Below are 18,384 nucleotides of genomic sequence, written 5' to 3'. Positions count from 1 at the left end.
TTGTCGCTAGCACCCATGCATAATGGCCACAATTATCCTTCAAGATGAACCAATAAAGAGGAGATGGGAATCCAGGTGAGTTAAAAATAATGAGCTTCCTGTAAACGGTGAGAAGGACAATTAGGAGTGGATGATAATAGCAAAGGAAGAACTTTGGCCAAGGCTTGGCTTGAGCATTTTCCTGGGCATCATGTGATAAATTGTGTACCTGACTTTGCATGTCATTGGCCATCGTTATCAATCACAAAAAAAGCTAAACAAAGGATGGACCATGAAATATAGGGAAAAAAAAGATTTTGTCTTCCTCAATTGCATAATTTCCACTCATCATATTATAATTCCATCATCATTAACAATATCCTTGAACAGGGAAGTTAATAAGCTAGCGAGCTATAAAAGTTTGTGAAAGAGTCACATTAATTTATTAGCATACATAAAACAACTAAGAACTCAAAATATGTTCTTCATGTGTCAATCACTGGCATGCAATTCTAACCTTCTCTAACTATCACAGTATAAGGTCCATGGTGAATACAAAGAGAACAATCAAAGCAAGTAAGTAGACCAAAAAGCTGGTGTTTTGAGTAGATCAATCACAGCTCCCACTCAAGAAAAAAACTTGCAGATGAATATGTTCTTGCACACAGATCCCATTGTTGGACATTATGTTCATGAAGTACTCATGAACAAAGGAACACGGAAGGGAAGAGCTATAGCTTTTTATAAAGAACACCCCCATTTTTTTTCAAGCTATGCTTACCAAAGGTTGATTTTAAAAGACAATCCCGCACCCCTGCTGGCCCACTCATCCCACAATATGTGGCTTTCGAAGCTTACAATATGCATTCCATAAACCACAGAGGTGTACGGAGCAACATCTAAACAGTTGGTCAGACTTGACTTGAGTCTGTTAACTCAAGACAGTTTTAAGGGAGGCCAGCTTGAAAACAATGTCCCAACTTATTGAGCTTGTTGTTATTTAGAAAAGTATTAAAAATCACCATCATCTTAGCCAGTATCTGACCCAATTCAATGACCTAAATTTATGTTTCTAAGTCAGACTTTCGACTCAACTATCTGACCTTGGAAAATAGTAGGAGCTGCATCTTCTCTTACTTCCCTCCCCCAACTCCCCCCCAACCCCTTCTCCTCCACTGATAAGCCACAAGGGAATGCATCTTATCCGACCAACATGTCTCATGTTTGAGGCAGTAAAGGTTGTGCCATACCTCAATGTCTGCACCTAAAATGTGAGTCTTTACACTTATTTTATGGTTTCCATCCTAAAGTATGATTCTTTACACTTACTCTAAATCCATCTCCTAATGCAGTCCAATAATCTACCATTTGAACTATGAAAGAAAAATGAAGGATGATTTTGTTTTGGCTTTGTAACATAAGGGCATTGAAAAGCTGAAATTTTAAGGTTAAAATATAATCATTAGAATGGTGTTACAAAGAAAACAAGAAGTATAGCAACTACTTCTTTGAAACCCACCTCTTTTTTCACTTATACAGATGATATCTAGTGAATCCATGCTTCCTTCCCCTACCACCGCCCACCCATCTAGAAACACATGAGCTTACACACAAAGGCATGCATGCAGGAATCTCAGAAAGAACTAAGGAAGTGGTAGGGGAATAAAGAAACACATGGTAGAAGAACAAACCAAACGCTCAGCACAGCCAAAAAAAAAAGATAAGGTACAAACTAAACAATGAAGCAAAAGAGGATTTGAGCAATGGAGATCTTCAACAATATAATGTCTTAAACAAGTGTTGCCCTTTTAAGCAATGCTAGCACTGAACCATACAATAGATATCACAAATGGTGTGTTGCTATCGCACATAAGCACATGTAACGCTGAATCATAGAACAGATTTTTTAATGAAAGCTTCCATAATTTTTATTAATATTTGGAAGGGAATGAGCTGCAGGCTTGTTATAGCAATCTCTAAAATGGAAAAGGGCATACCTAAAAACAGTGTCTGACGAAAGCACACCTATATGAGATTCACTATAAGGATGCCAGGAAACCTGCAAAACTCGCAAGAAATTGGTGTCGCCGAAATAGATTTGAGAGCCAATCAAAGCAGACCTGCAAATATATTTACTTACTACAAGAAGTCACCTATAAACAATTTCAGAAAATAGGTAGTCTACATTACAAATAAAATTTTTTGTAGAATGTAAATAAGCGATGCCTAAGCTGTTTCAAAGCAAAAAGAATTTAGAAAACCCATAGGGGCCTAACCACAAGGATTATTAAAGAATAAGGATGCATCGATGATTTCCTTCATCACACATAAGTTTCTAGAAAACAAAAGAAAAAGGACAAGCACACCTATGTAATAATCCATAAAAACTTCTGAACATTGCATGGGCACAAATTGCAATAGTGATTTTGATATTTCCCAGAAATACGCAACTATGACATGAAGTTAAATGTAAGAACTTGTTACCAAACTAATAACAATGGTGTCCATCTGATTTCTCCTGTTTTCACTTTCTACATGTTCAAAAGACTAACATATACATGAAGGATGCCTCCAAAGAACAAATGAAAGAAGAAAGTAAAACATCTACATACCTGCAAATGTAAACATGATCTTTTGTAGAAGTTCGATCAAATAGATCCAAAACAAACAAACCACCATCACCAAAAATGAGTAATGATTCCCCAGTTCTATTGATTTCCATGGAGTGGAGCCCATGACCCATTTCAACATCAGGTTGCAACGTCTGCTCATTAGGGGAAAAAACAAACCTTAAGACACAATATTACAAGGGAAATATAATAGGAGCCCAGTAAACATATGGCCATCCCAGAAATTCACAAAACCTTAGCAAAACATGTAGCTATAAAACCATTGTGAGGTGATGTGACTTTTTGGGCGCCCATATAATGTTTGTGGGTTTAGCCAACCCCAAATAGGTGGGAAAAAGCTTTAATGATGATGATATATTGTTTGTGAGATTGAATGACATTTCTAACCCAAAAATGTGTAGCACATATAAGTTTGCACAAAGACTATTCATGATTCTTCATGTAAACAAATGGCAGCGCCTTCTACCTAGTGAATTCTCACGTATACGTGAAATGAAAAAGCATGAGCAATCCAAAGTATTTGCACTAATTTAAAAATCATATGGGGCAATTATCACATGGGTGAATTCAATAGACTCATTTTATATAATTTTGGCCATGTCTAATGTTAATTTACACCTAAGATCGAAAAAGCACACGAACCAGACTTCTTAACTCAATTGTAAAGCTAGTTTGTTAGCCATGGATTCATTCACTTATTATTCAATTTTTTTTCCTCTTTTTACATCAAACATCCAGCTGTCCATCAACATAAACAAGATTCATAGTCCATACCACCTTACAATCTCGATTTTATAAGCATCCATTCATTAGTCTCATTTAAAATTCCCTTTTATTAACCCAAGGCATCTAGATGCATCAAAATATAATCCAATAGCTCTTCTTAACATTATTTTCATGTTCGCAATACTTGATTCCTTTTGTTAGACTAATCTAAGACTCGTCTTTGCTTCATGGATCCAACCAATTTTTTTTATACAATTGCATAATGGGAAATAGTAGACAGAGTTTGGTGAGAATAGGGACAAAACGGGGTCCAAAGAAAACTAAAAACGCACACACGCACATACGCACACACACAGACACACGCAAAGATAGAGAGAGATATGGGCTCAACATTGAGGGAAAAGGGAAAAGACCTCTACATGGTCTTTATTTATTTAGAGAAAGCTTTCAATAGGAAACCTAGAGATTAAACTTGGTGGGTGCTGGAAAAGAAACCATTGCTATACAGAAATGGTGAGAGATATGTACGAGAGAGCGTTAACTAGTGTGCGGATTGTGGACAACTAGTGGAGAGACAAGTAAATTTATAGTGCCAATAGGTCAACATCAGGGGTCAACATTAAGCCCATATCTTTTAGTTTTGGTCATAGACGAGTTAACTAGGCATCTACAAGATGAAGCATCGTGGTGTATGTTGTTCGTGAATGATATAGTTTTGTTTGATGAGACTATTAGAAGGGCCGTCAATGCAAAGTTAGAACTTTGACATAATACATTGAATGCAAGTTTAGTAATAATAAGAGTAGAAACGAGGAAGTAGTTAGGATTGATGACCAAAAAATACTTAAGGAAGATGTCGCACAAAGGATTAGAGCTGCGTAGGCGAAGTGGAGATGTGCAACTAGAGTTTTATGTGATCCGCATACCAATGAAGTTGAAAGGGAAGTTCTATGAGACAGTTGCAAGACCAAATTTGCTTTATGGGACGGAAATGATATGAATAGTGGCAAGATATGAAATGATAGAATTCGGAATGAATATATTCGAGCGAACTTAGGGGTGGTTTCAATAGGTGACAAGATGAGGGAAAGTACATTTAGATGGGCTGACCATGTACAGCATAGACCCAGTACAACACCGGTTAGGAAGTGCAATTTGCTTCAAGTGGAAGGCTCTAAAAGGGCAAGGGGAAGGCCCAAAAGGACATGGATAGAAGTAGTGAGAAAAGATATGGAGACTTATGGTCTTACTGAGGGTATTGCCCTTGATAGAGCAAAATGGCATAACAAGATTCATGTAGCTGATCTCAAATAGTTGGGATAAGACTTTGATGATGATTATGATATATATACATATATAATTTATAGAGAGAGAGAGATGAAAATACAACAACATAGTTTAGCTAGAATACAAAAATTATAGTTTAGCTCTCTACCCCAAATGTCATTATCATGTCACTTAATGTCTACCATAAAGTGTCACAATGTTCCATTAAATCCATGTCTTCTTGCTTGATCAATTTAACAACTAGTTCATCTAGAATCACTTGCATGATAACGAAGATTTTAAGACAGCATTATTGACAAAACTCCCAATGGCTCAATACTGAATAAATACTAGAACATTGAGATAATCAAACCACCAAGCACAAAAATTTCCCATACTAGCTAGAGAAGGACAGCCATGTAGGAAGAGCACAAAAGGTCCCAAATTTACATCAATACGTTGAAGTAAAAAGTCTCATTTCTCTCTCTAGAACAAATATTTGAAGCATTTCCAAACTAGAAAGCTCCATGAAATCCTGGCCCTATATTCATTCTAATCTCCACTACCAACCTAAATGAAATTTACTAAATATTTATATCCCAAAATATAGCCATAATTACAGCTTCTAAAAATAAGAAATGAATATGTAGTTATGTACTCTTTAAAAACACAACATTCACTCTAAAAAAAAATCTAAATATAACAATAAATTATTTTAACTCGCAAAACCCATCGATGAGTATGCCTTCCCTTCTTCCCCCAATTTTCCCAATTTAATTGGGGATGGCATCATTCTCTCCCTCTTGGAGAGAACTTGACTCCATTGAGTTGTTTTCCTTCGAAGAGGCAATTTATCTCAACATATAGCTTCTTGAACTCTTCTTCCAAAATCCATGTGTTGCCTAAAGCAGCCTTCCCTTCCATTTGTCTAAGAATTGCCAATATGGACCTTGCAAGTCCTAAAGTCCTATATGATCAAAATTTGCTTGATCCCATCCAATGTTCAAAAAGTCGGCCGCCCAGCCGCCTAGGCAGACTTTTTCAAAAAAAGCTTAGGTGTGGTCAAGGCGGCCTATTTTAGGCGGTTTGTGCTAGTCGCCCAAAGCACCCGACTAGGCAGTGTAAAAGGCGGGCGCCTAGGCGCTGCCTTGACCCTATTAGCATTTTTTTTTTTTTTTTGGAAATTGCTCCACGCTATTTGCTTTACAAAGCTTGAGGAAAAAGATGAGAGACTCTTTAGCCAATTTCGTAGATGGAAATCCATGAGTAGTCACTATTTGCGTGAGAGAGAGAGAAAGAGAGATGCGAAAAAGGAAAGGTATTTCTTGGCTCATTTCATAGAGAGCGAGAGAGAGAGAGAAAGAAAGAGATGGGAAAAGGCGAGGTAGTCGTCGTGGCTAATTATGTAAATGGATAAGCCTGATTAGCCCTTCAGCATTTCAAGAATAAACCCACCACATGTCGACCTTCTGGGAAACAATTAATACATTTTCGCCAGATAAGCTAATAAATTATTTGTTGTTTAGCTATTAATACTCATTATAAATGCCACAAGCAATCAGAGGGTAACAAATAAAGCAAAAATTATTCAACACAAATCGACGTGAAAGGTGTAATCATTAAAAAAGTCCTCTCTCTCTCTCTCTCTCTCTCTCTCTCTCTCTCTCTCTCTCTCTCTCTCTCTCTCTCTCTCTCTCTCTTTCAGCATAAATAACTCGACACAAATCGTGAGACCAAGTGCTAGTCATTAAAAAATTCCTCTCTGTCTCTCATCGTGGAACGAAGTGCTAGTCATTAAAAAAGTTCTCTCTCTCATCGTGGGACGAATTGCTCTCTCTTTCTCTCTCTCTTTCTCTCTCAAAATCATTGTGAGACAAAGGCAGCGCATTAGAAATTGCTCTTTCACACACATTAGAAAATCCTCACACATTGGAAAACCCTCCCTCTCTCAATCATTGTGAAAAAAAGTGCTACCATTGGAAGTGCCGCCTTTGGGTCTAGACGGACGCCTCCGACTTATTGAACATTGATCCCTTCTTTGGCCTTCTTCAGTAATTTCTTTGAAAAATCAGCAAGCTCTTACATTGATTCCTTGTACCGGTCCTCATGAAACTCAAGCAAGTCAGTAATGTTGAATATTATGGAGACATCCAAGTCACTCGGTGGTTCTATATCATATGCATTTTCCATTGATTTTCCGTATAATGTGGCAATTACAAACTTCTTTTACTCGAGTTCGTTGTATATCTCCAAAGGGAAAATCTCCTTTCATAGCAAAACCACAACAAAGTCTATCTCTTTGAAGGATTTAGCTCTTCAGTGCTTTTCAACAACCTCCTCATATTTCATCCCACTATCTTGAATCTTCTTGCTCACTTGCTCTTGAATGTGGCGAATGTGGCAATGGTACCAAATGAAGAACTTGCTTTGGAACAAACCCATGCACAGTTTCTATAGGAGATTAACAGTGGGTGTACTTACGAGTTATTGTATGCAATTCAGCTTGTGGTAAAGCTAGGCTCTAGTGTGACATGCCCTCCCAACTATCCAGCACAGCAAGTTCCCAATGCTTCTATTCACCACTTCAATTTGGCTATCGGTTAGGGGATGATAGGCACTCGAAAATTGTAATTTCGTCGCTAGACTCTCCGTACGGTCCTCCAAAAATGGCTAACAAGTTTCATATCAAGTTCAAATGTAATAGCTTTGGGTAACTCATGTATGTGCAGTTGTAAACCACTTTTTGAAGGATAAGGGGGGCTATATAAATCACATCCATGGCCCTTTTGACAACGTATAAAGTGAGCCATTTTGGAGAAGTGCTCCACAGCCACAAAGATAGAATCCATTCCTCCTTAGGTCTGTGGAAGACCCGATACAAAAAATCGATATCCTCTCATGGGACAGTAGGAACTATTACTAAGATGCAGGCACCTGTACTTTGTGAATGCTCCTTAGCTTGTTGACAAGTACAACATCTAGTTACAGATTAATTCATATATCTTTTAAGCCTTAGCCAAAAATATTTTCCTTCAACCATAGAGAGAGTCGAATCACAGCCAAAGTGACCACCTAACCCTCCACTTTGCAACTCATGCAATATCTTCTCTCTTGAGGAATACATAGGAATGCATAATCCGCTTCCTTTGAAGAGAAACCCATCATTCAAATTTTCAAAATGAATTCATGTGTGCTCTCCACCCCTTGACTTCTACACGAAGAATATTACGCAAAACTACTGTTCACACTAATGCATCAGCCACTTTATCTTGTACTCCCTCTTTATGTTAGACTAAGTCTATTCTTGAAGGAATGCTACACACTTAGCATCTTTAGAGCCTGGTTTCCTTTGCGAATTGAGATAGCGCAAGGCCTAATGATCTGAGAACAAAACAAACTCTTAATGAATTAAATAATGTCTACAACGTCAAAGATCTTGAACTATTGCACATAGCGATTTTTCGTTTATGGAGTACTTCTGCCAAGTATAATTAAGCTTCTCAGTTAAGATGACACCATCATTCTCAAGTGAAATCAAATTCTACCTCAAACAACTTAATGAAATCTTGTTGAGCAAGTACAGGCACTTCAGTTATCTCATGCTTGATCAACACAGAGCTCTTCTTAGCCTTGAGAAACCATGTGAAGTCTCCCCATTTCAGGCAATTTGTGATTGGGCTTGTATGGGTACTGAAATTTTGAATAGATCTCCAATAAAAAGTGGCAAGGCCATGAAAACTACGGACTTGAGTGAATGCTTTGGGGTTGGCCACTCTTGAATTGCTATTACCCTCTCTTCCTCAACCTTCACACCATAAGCAGACACAACGAAGCCTAAAAAGGCCACATTGTCCACTAGAAAGGAACAATGTTTGTGGTTGATATATAATTCTCCTTGACACACTCAAGACTTGACATGAGTGACCCCAAGTGTTTGTTATCACAAGCTCTAAAATAAAAGAATATCATCAAAATAAACAACATTGAATCTACTAATGAACAACATAATATCTAAGTCATATGGTGCATGAAAAGGGTATCACCAAGCCCCTAATAAAGATGAATGCCGCATTCCATTCGTCCAGTGGCCGAATTCAAATCTAATAATTTGCACCAAGAAATATATCCAGCTAATCATGCAATTGTGGGAATGAAAAACAGTATTTGATGGCGATTTTATTGATGGAACAATTGTCTACACATTCTCCTACTGCCATCCTTTTTTGTTGAATTGTTTCTCCAACCGCCATCCTTCTTAGGTATGAGAAGCAAGCACAACATGCCAGGACATGCTCTCTGTAATCAATCTCTTCTTCAGCAACTTCGTTACTTGGCGAGAAAGCTCTTCGTGCTCCTTCAGACTCATTTTGCAGTGAGCTAGATTTGGTGAACCCGACCATAGTATGAAGTCATTATGGTGCTCGGGTAGCCTCTTAGTGGCAACCAAATATCAACTCTTCTGGCGCCAAATGATAGGCTTTGGGGTGGGTGTTAGACGTGCTTCTTCCTTAGCAACTGGGGCATAGACTACCCTAGTTTGTTTGTTGCGCACACAAAAGACCAAAATCCTCCTCTTTAGAAAATTTGGGCCCTCTGATCTCAATCATTTGCAATAGAGTTACCTATACGACATCTTTAGTAAAGGAGATGGTGTTTCTCCTGCCTCTACAAGTGATGTCACGATCATATGGCCATGGGCCGCCAAGTAATATGTGGCATGCATCCATAGGAACCACATCATATCATACTTTGTCCTTAAACATGAACCTATTCAAAAAGGAATTATCTAGCTGTAACAAGTACCTCACCTCCTTCTTCTGACCAATGGATCTTATAGTGCTTTTCTTATTTGATTTGTAGCTTGTCCACCACCTCACGAGCTACAATATTCTCACTACTTCCGTCATCTATGATAAGAGAACATCCTTTGCTAGATGAAGTACACGTGGTTTGAAAGATGATGTAATTCAGCCACTTTTCTTCATTCAATGGTCTTGGTTTAGAAAGAATTTGTTCCTCAATATTAAGAGTTTTAATCTCATGTCCTTCCAAGGTACCCACTTCTTCTTCTTCATCTTCTTTCTTCATTCGATGGTCTTGGTTTATAAAGCATTTTATTGCCACTTTAGACATTTCATAATAGCCTCAGCAGCTGGTCTAGGTTTCCATTCCCACTTACACATTCGAAAACTACTAACTATTTAGAGCCCGGGCTTAACTGGTTAGCGCGTGACAATTTGCAACGCCATCCTAGGCTCAATTCCTACCAAGGGTAAGGGCCCTCTCCCCATTGACGCTTTCAAACAAAAAACACCTTTTCCCACTAACAAACCTAACCATTTAAAAAACGGCTAGGGGCATGCATTCCCCATTGAATTACCCAAAAAAGATCTCCAAGGAAGATGGTCTCTCCAACTCCAAAAGCTCAATCCTATGCTCCGGGACAAGGGATCTCAATTCCAGGAATTTTTTGAATTTGGCTATCTCAATCTGCAACATTGGGGATCTATATCCTTGGTCGATAAGATAGAGATCCCTCTCATCCAATCATGGCTCCATGAGTAACTGGAATCGAGCCTCGAACAACGTGGAATCGAGTTTCTTTTACATCAGTACCAAAGATCGCTAACACATTTCAGTATTCATTTATAGCGGAAGCATGAACCACTAGCATATTTGAGTTGTTGTGTATGGATCACAAGCATATTCATCAAACACTATAGCTTTAGTCCTTAGGCATGAAAGAAGCTATAGTGTTTGATGAAAATGCATTTTGACTTTTGAATAAAACAATTAACTATATCATTCAACGTGCTTTGTTCTCAAGCTAGAGCACCTTAGCTAAGTTCTCTAGGGAGCCTCAACTCTAAGCTGGACGGACCTCTATTCCATATGCTTTATCATTTGATCATAGACAAATTTGGATCGTGCTCCCTTCATATGGGGATCACAGTCCGTTTAATTCTTAGTGTCAGGATCTCAATCCCAACTCTCATTCCCACGCTCCCTTCATATCGGGATCACACTTTAACTCACAGTGTAAGGATCTTGATTGGAATTCTCAGTCCCGCGGTCCCAATCCCAATCCAGGATCTGATCTCGCTCCCGATCCCAGTAACTATGTAAAGCATGCTTCTTTATTTTTTTGCAAAAGTAATCCCCTTTCCATAGTTACATCCCCCTTTTTTAGGGTTTGGTTGTGTAGAAGTCTAGTGCCATTGGTGTTTCCTTTAGAAGATGAAGATGCTTGTTGCAACATCTTGGAAGAAGAGCTTCTCTGAAATCCTAATCACCTACTACTTATAAGCTCCTCCACTTCAAAGCAAAGAGATAGCCACCTAATTTATGGAAACCTTTTGAGGCCAGTTGTTGTTAAATTCAGAGAGTTTAACCATTTACATAGCGCTCGACCTTCTCATCTCCACCTTTGTGCAAATCAACCATCTTTGTGAGTATATAATATTCGTTGGCGTACTCACAGAAAGTCCTCCTCCATTGCTTTAAGTTCAGCAACATTTGGTGAGATCCTTTAGTAGTTTACTGGTAGGAATTTTCCCATCATCTTTTGCTTCAAATTCTTCTATGTATTGGTTTTCTCCTTGCCTTTCCTCACATGATCTCCTTGAGCTCCAACCCACCACTCAAGAGAATAGCCAAATAGCTTTGATGCAATCAACTTTACCTTCTTCGATTGATTGAACCTTTATATTTCAATACCATATCCACCTCCCTAAGCCCTGGATTCAACCGTCCATGAAACTTGGGAAAATCTACCTTAATTCAACCAATTTGATCTAGCTCTCGATTCTTTTCAAGGAACATAAGAAGTCGATCATTGAGATTTGTTGAACCGGAGCTGTTCATTGATGGAAATGGTCGATGTTGGAATTGTATCCACCACTATCAATCTTCCCACATCCACCTTCTATTTCAAGTACCCTTCCATGCTGTTGTAGCACCATCACATGAAGATTGAGTTGATCCAGCCTTGCGCAAAACTGCTGTATCATTTGTTGTGGTTACAAGACTGCGTAGCATACAATAATCAACCACCGAGCACAAGAATGTTGTGCAATAGCTAGAGAAGGGACCAAACATGAATGAAGAGACAAAAGCTCCCAAATTTCATATCAAATTTTTTTTTTTTGGGTGTAACAGTGGGGATTTGGGCCCGACCCTTTAGTGAGAAGAGTCCGAGACTTCATTCATGGGGTCATGGTACTACCACCAAGACCCCAACGCATTCTCAATTTCTTATCAATTTTAAGAAGTCCAAAAATCACCTTTCTCTCTCTAAAACAACTAAACTATCTCAAAAACCCTATAAACCTCTACAAAAATCCTAGATATACATTCATTCTCGTAACTGTTCATTCGTTCTAAACTCGCCAATCCATCCCCATCCTAATTTCCTAAATATCTATATCCTGAAATAAACCCACAATAAAAGTTTCTAAAAATAATAAACAAATAAACCCAATATCCACTCAAAGCCATCAATAAGTACTATTCTAACTCTCAAAGCTCATCAATAAGTACGCCTTCCCCTCTTTGCCAATCCAAAAAGTACCCCATTTTAATTGGAACTACAGCAAATAACTTTAGAGAGAGAAATTAGGGGAGATTCTGAGAAAGCAATGAGGTTTACAATAACTGTGTGTGTCTGTGTGTGTGACAGAAAGAGAGAGGAGTAGTAGCAGGAGAAAGATATCGAATACAATGCTTCTATTTTAGCTCTACGAAGCCATTCATCATTGTCACATCACCTAATCGCATAACTTTCTCGATCAGTCAATCTAGCCATAATAAGCTGGAAACTAAGAAAGCAAGGAGAGAAAAGTCTGAAGCAGAATGTAAAAAGCAGTTTCCACGTTGTACCGGAAAGGAGAGTTTAGAGAGAGAGAACAAAGGTTTATATTGGAAAGAGGAGAATAGGGTTAAAAGAAGTGACCTTGAATGTCGAAGCAGCTAGAATGCCGGCTGGCTCCTGATTCTCAAAGCGAAGAGTGAGGCAGTGTACACATCTCTTTGAAAAGTCCCACACATAGAGGTGAGAGGTTCCATCATAGGCCAAGAGATTTCTCGACCTACTCTTAGAATGAGGGGTGCAGAGAGAGGAGTTGCAGAAGACGGAGTGGCATTGTAAGGGCACCCATTTCTCCTCTTCCATGGATTTTCGCCTCTTCTTCGTTTCTCTCTCCTCTTTTGTTTCGCTCTCTATAACTACAAGTCCTCTGCCCTCAACCGAACCGTTCTTCTCGCTCTTCGTCCCTATGTTGGATGCGTATTAGTTGTGTCATATCGCATGCCCGAGATTTATTCCCTCCAGAAATGTCTCATGTCTGGTCGTTGGCTTGAAGACTTCGAGGTTTGGAAATTAAGACAGTGGTTTAAAGACGGATAGGTCTCCCGGATCGAGTGCTAAAAAATCAATTCAGTCGGATTTGTCCTTAAAAAAAAATTTTGAAAAGATTATTAAATTTTATTATAAATATTATTTTTAAAATTTTAATAAAAAATAAAAATACCTCACTAAGAACTTTCATTTTTCGCATCAATATGTGAATATTGAAATTTTCTTTCTTATATGAACAATTGTTAACCATTAAATATATCTCACAAACATAAAATTATCATGGATGAAGTATATCATCATACATGGACTACAATATCAAGACTCAAAAAGATATATTTTAGTACATAAAAAATAATAATGATAAAATTAAAAAATATAAGTTTTTATTGCATCATAAAAATATATTTGATGCATCATAAAAATACATTTATGATATATAGAATTAGACCATTTGATTATAATTACATGAAAATAGAAAAAAACATATTTTTATACTGAGAGAAATAAGAACATACATACATTTGATGTATGAAGCAATTTTAATTATAATTATAATTACAATAAAAAAGAAAAATATATATTCTTATACTGAGAGAAATAAGAACATATGTGAATTTGATGTAAAAGGAAATTTAATTATGTACCTAAATTCAAGAAAATTCATACACAGAGGATCATAAAAAAAAAAAACCAAACACTAAATCATGATACTAATAAATATATGTATTGAAATAATGAGGATCATCATAAATACCTCAATTCGATTTGAATTGACTTATATTGATCGAAATTTTTTATTCGAAATTTGGGGTTCTTCGGGTAGGTGTGAATCAATCATGATTTCTTCAAAAATTGATAAACAAAACTTTGTTAATAAAGTAAATAACTCACACAATAATTTGAAGAACATCATGAGCTTCAAAAACCCTCTAATATCATCTAAAATGGTGCCCAATTTATGCTAAAATCAACACTTTGGCAGATCAAAAATTTCAAAAAATATTGCCGATGCTCGATTTCTTCAAAAATCAATGAAATAGGTATTTAATCACAAAAAATATAACTACAATAATCTCAGTAACAGTTTAAACTTCAAAACAACTCTGATTTTGATTACAAAAACTAGTTATTTTGCCTAAAATTAATCAAATGGCGGAAATTATATGCAAATTAAGGTTCTTCGTGAATCAGTAACGATTTCTTCATAAATTGATAAGTAAAAACTTTGTTAATAACAAAAATAACTTACACAATGACCTTAATAACATCATGAGCTTCCAAAACTCTCAGGTATCACTCAATATGGTGTCCAATTTCAACAGAAATCATCACTTTGGCAGATCGTACTCAGAAACATTGTCGGAGCTCGATTTCTTCAAAAATCGAGCACAATAATTGTTGAATCAGAAAACTTTCAACTATAATCATCTCAATAACACTTTGAAGTTTAGAAACCCCTCTGATTTTGATCCCAAAAACTCTCTAATTCATCTGTAATTCATCAAGAGAAAAGTTTATATAGAGCCAAGGCTCTAAACAATCAAATTAGAGCCTACTTCAAAAATTTCACTAGAAGAGGTTGTTTTGAAGCCCAAATGTCTTCAAATTGATCATCTCTACATCAAGATGCATAGACTTGAGGAAAATATGGATTTCAAGTTTTGGAAATAATGCATTTTGTAACATATTTTTTACCGTTAATTTTTAAGGTATTCAAGTTTTCATACATCTGCTCGATCTACACTATTTTTTAAGCTTTAAAGTTTATAATTAAAGATGAATATATATTTTAAGGATAGTCAAAGATTTCTAGTATTGAAACCACATCTCTCAACAGTATTTGAAGGTGGGCTCTAATTTGATTGTTTAGAGCCTCGGCTCTATACAAACCGCACCCATTTATCAAATGGCGGAAAATTTTGTAACTCTTTTTTTTTCAAAATTTTGAATTCAATCCATTGTTTTATAATGTTTTGATGTATTATTGTGAGCAATAATGCTCTGCAAACTTGTCACGGTTCAATAATACAACAAAAAGTGAAAATCACATGATTTTTTCACTGTTTATGCAAGGAATCGATGAGACTCGCCGCAAAAACCAGAGAATCGGTGATTTTTTCACCGGTCTCAGACGAATCCCGTTTTTAGGCGTAATCCAAAACATCCTCGACAGTTCCTGATCTGGATCACTCGATTCCATATCGGATCGTTGATTTTTCGAACCTTGGTTTAAAACCACGGATCTCTGATTCGGATCGGCCGAGTAAACCGACCCATAGATGCTGCCTTACCGACTATGCTTACTGTCCAAGAAACTATATCGGTGACCAATCTGCTATCCCTGAAACTATATCGGATCGGTGATCCAGATCAAAGAATCAACGAGATCGGCTAGTTTTAGCCTTAAAAAAATTAGAACTCTAGGTTTTTATATTTCTAAAAAAATAGTGGTGTTGTATTTTAGTTTTTCATTATTCAACCAAAAATATGTAAATACTGAAAACTTGTCTATTGTCTGAGTGTATGTTGCCCATTACATTCATTTCGCAATCAACAATTGTTGACCTTTTTATTGAAGAAATATCGTATTTCATAAAAACAAAACAATATATTCTATAAGGGATTGTATACAATGAGACCATTTTACCTTTGATACAAGATGGTCATAATTCCTTACAACCATTTGATGTTAAATTTGATAGCTTGGATGTGTCACAAAATTCGAGAGATTTTATTTTGAAGTTTGACCTTGGTCAATAAAATAATTACAGCCACCCAATTTCATATCTAATGGTCAAGATTAATGTGACCACCTTGTATCAAAGGTAAATGGTCTCATTCTATCCTTCTCATTCTATAAATAGTTCCTAGTGAATCCTTTTTTTATTTTTTATTAATTCTGCAAAAAAGCCCAAAGATTTTCAGTCATAATCTTCAATGGAATGGAATTTTTTTCCTCAAGTCGAGTATAAGATGGCCTAGAAGGATCAAATCCTTCATAGGACATATTTTAAACTATAACCAATCAAGATCTAAGAAAAACGAGAGAATAGTATATTTTTGGGTTTTTTTTTTTTTTTGGGTAATTCAGTTGGGAAGACAAACCCCTACCCATTTTTTTTCAATAGATTGGGGAGTTGCATTTTGAAGGTGTTAAATTGGGGGTGTCAGTGGTAGGAATGGATACCACGATGCATTAACAGGTTGTGGGGATGCTGCCACCACGACCCCAACCCCTTTCCTGATTTTTGGGTTTTTTGCATAGAAATTAGAATGTTGGCCAAAAAACGATATTTTTTTTTGCCTTAGGCATAATTTTCTAAATTATTGATCATATGACGAAAAACAAAATAGCAAAGAAGATATAAAAAGCCAAAAAGAAAACATGTAAAAAGCTTGATAACAATTACAAGGCTCAATTATTCATTTGAGTCGATGATCAGCCTCTTTTGTAATGGTGGATTGCCAGTCCTTTAACAACATCTGACAATCCATAGTAAGACTAAACTAGTTATCAAGACTAAACTAGTTATCGCTATCATCTTTGATCGCGTTGTCCTAGAGCTATTCTTGATCTGGATTGGGCGTTTCCAATCTAGATTAACATTTTTCCAAGCCCTCTTAACAAATTATTTCCATTCCATTGCCCATTTTTAAACCCCAACTGTCAAGACAAACTAATAATCCTAGCTCGCTCAAAGTGATTGCTTATAGTATCTATCTATCAATTATCAATCAATTATATATAAAGCGAGAGGAGGACATCTCTTATTTTATCACCAAGTGTCTTTTTGTCTTCTATTTTATGACCATATTTACTCTCTTCCTTCTAAACATATCTCTCTTATTCATGCGCTTAGTGTCTTATTGTATTTCATTTATATTCTTTGAACTTTTTATTATTCCAATTTTGACCTTCATTATCTCATATTAATTGGAGCAAATTACATACAAACACTATGGGGGTAGTCAATAACCAAATGGGCATTAGCACCACTCCCCTCTCCTACTTTTTTTATTTTTTTTAAGTTGTCCTCCGATAATGAAACACCGGACATGGCCTACCATATTTAAACGGTTGTTGCACTTCCATCCCCAAATCTCCTCTCTCTCTCTTTTCTCTTTGCAAATCGTTGGGGCAATCGACGACGATCCGCTCCCAAATCCCTCTCTCTCTAACTCCTCTCTCTCTGTAAATCCTCGGGGCATCGATGAGGATTTGTAAGAGATCAACCCATCTCCCTTCCCCCTTCTCTCTCCTGTGTTCATCCCTTTTTCTTTTTTTTTTGACAAATCTTCCAAGCTTTTATTAATGAATAAGGAAAAGAAATTACATTAGAGGAGATAACAAGCGAAGGCAAGGAAGCACCCCCTTTAGCCAAGGAGTTAGCCAATGAATTAGCTTCATGATAAACATGAGAGAAGGAAACTATCGAAGGTTCCACCAAATCCATGACGTGCAACCAAAGGGAACGAAGTTCTCAAGGAACTTGCTACTCTTTTTTGCACCTTTTAATAACATTTAAAGAGTCCCATTCAATCTAATAGTTTCTACCAAGATTCCTATCAATCATAATTTTCACCCCACTCAGAAGAGCACTTAATTCAGCAAAATTCACAGTTTTAACCCCTATAGGACCAACATAGGAAAAGATAATGTTACCCAAACAATCTCTCAACACACCACCAATCCCAGCAATACCTAGGTTACCTAGGGAACTACTATCAAAGTTGAGTTTCATGCATCCATTAGAAGGTGCAGTCCAAAAACTTCGTGGTCTACTTCTAACACACCCGAGAAGAAAAAAACTATTGAGATTTGCCATAACATCAACCTTGGAGATACCCTATCCCTCTTTTGTCACAGACAACAAGACCGGATCAAATGTTTGATGGTAATTAATAGTCTCTCAAAAGGCAAGGAACTACCCTCAAAGGCCCTTCTATTTCTCTCATTCCAAACTTCCCATAAAATGACACCTTTCAATATTTTACAAATAGTTTTGCCAATTACGGACAGATGGGAGATAGAAAATTGTGAGACTAGTCCTTCAACAGATTAAGGAAGCACCAAATTAATCCCAATAATCCCAAAAAGCCAATACCAAGTTCTTATAGTGAAAGAGCAATGAATGAGAGTGTGCACACCAGATTCCCCCATCAGCTTTACATAGTAAACAAACATTCCATAAAATTTTCCCCTGTTTGATAAGGTTATTAATGGTCAATATCTTATTCAATGATGCCAGCCAAATAAAGGCTTGAACTTTATGGGGAATGGACCATTTACAAATTTCGACAATCTTAGGACATGACCATCTCCACCGATCATGAAAGAAGAGATCGTAACATGATTTAACAAAGAACACCCCATCACTCTCAATCTCCCAAATAATTTCGTCCTCCGCATTCACTGAGATATAGGCT

At 36.9% G+C, this 18,384-nt stretch overlaps 1 protein-coding gene across 6 annotated transcripts in view; it reads right to left on the bottom strand.

Annotated features, from left to right (window-relative positions):
- The window catches only part of MOS7 (nuclear pore complex protein-like protein), a 41,025-nt gene extending 27,997 nt beyond the window's left edge, over positions 1-13,028 (bottom strand). For 5 of the 6 annotated variants that reach the window (XM_088865304.1, XM_088865306.1, XM_020668201.2 and 2 more), the window contains exons 1-3: positions 12,553-13,024; positions 2,592-2,743; positions 1,977-2,099 (exon numbers count right to left, since the gene is read on the bottom strand). In XM_088865304.1, coding sequence (XP_088721430.1) covers positions 1,977-2,099; positions 2,592-2,743; positions 12,553-12,771 — 494 coding nt within the window. In that variant the 5' untranslated portion in view covers positions 12,772-13,024. Of the gene's footprint in view, positions 1-1,976; positions 2,100-2,591; positions 2,744-12,552 lie in introns of all 6 variants that reach the window. The other variant, XM_011625686.3, reaches the window with a different exon arrangement.
- Between the last annotated feature and the right edge of the window lie 5,356 nt (positions 13,029-18,384).

The sequence above is a fragment of the Amborella trichopoda genome, chromosome 4, assembly GCF_054954075.1.
Source record: "Amborella trichopoda isolate Santa Cruz 75 chromosome 4, AtrichopodaSantaCruz75HAP2 v2.0, whole genome shotgun sequence".
Taxonomy (NCBI): Eukaryota; Viridiplantae; Streptophyta; class Magnoliopsida; order Amborellales; family Amborellaceae; genus Amborella; species Amborella trichopoda.
The sequence above is the reverse complement of the archived record's forward strand: the minus strand, read 5'-3'. Positions and strand labels throughout refer to the sequence as shown.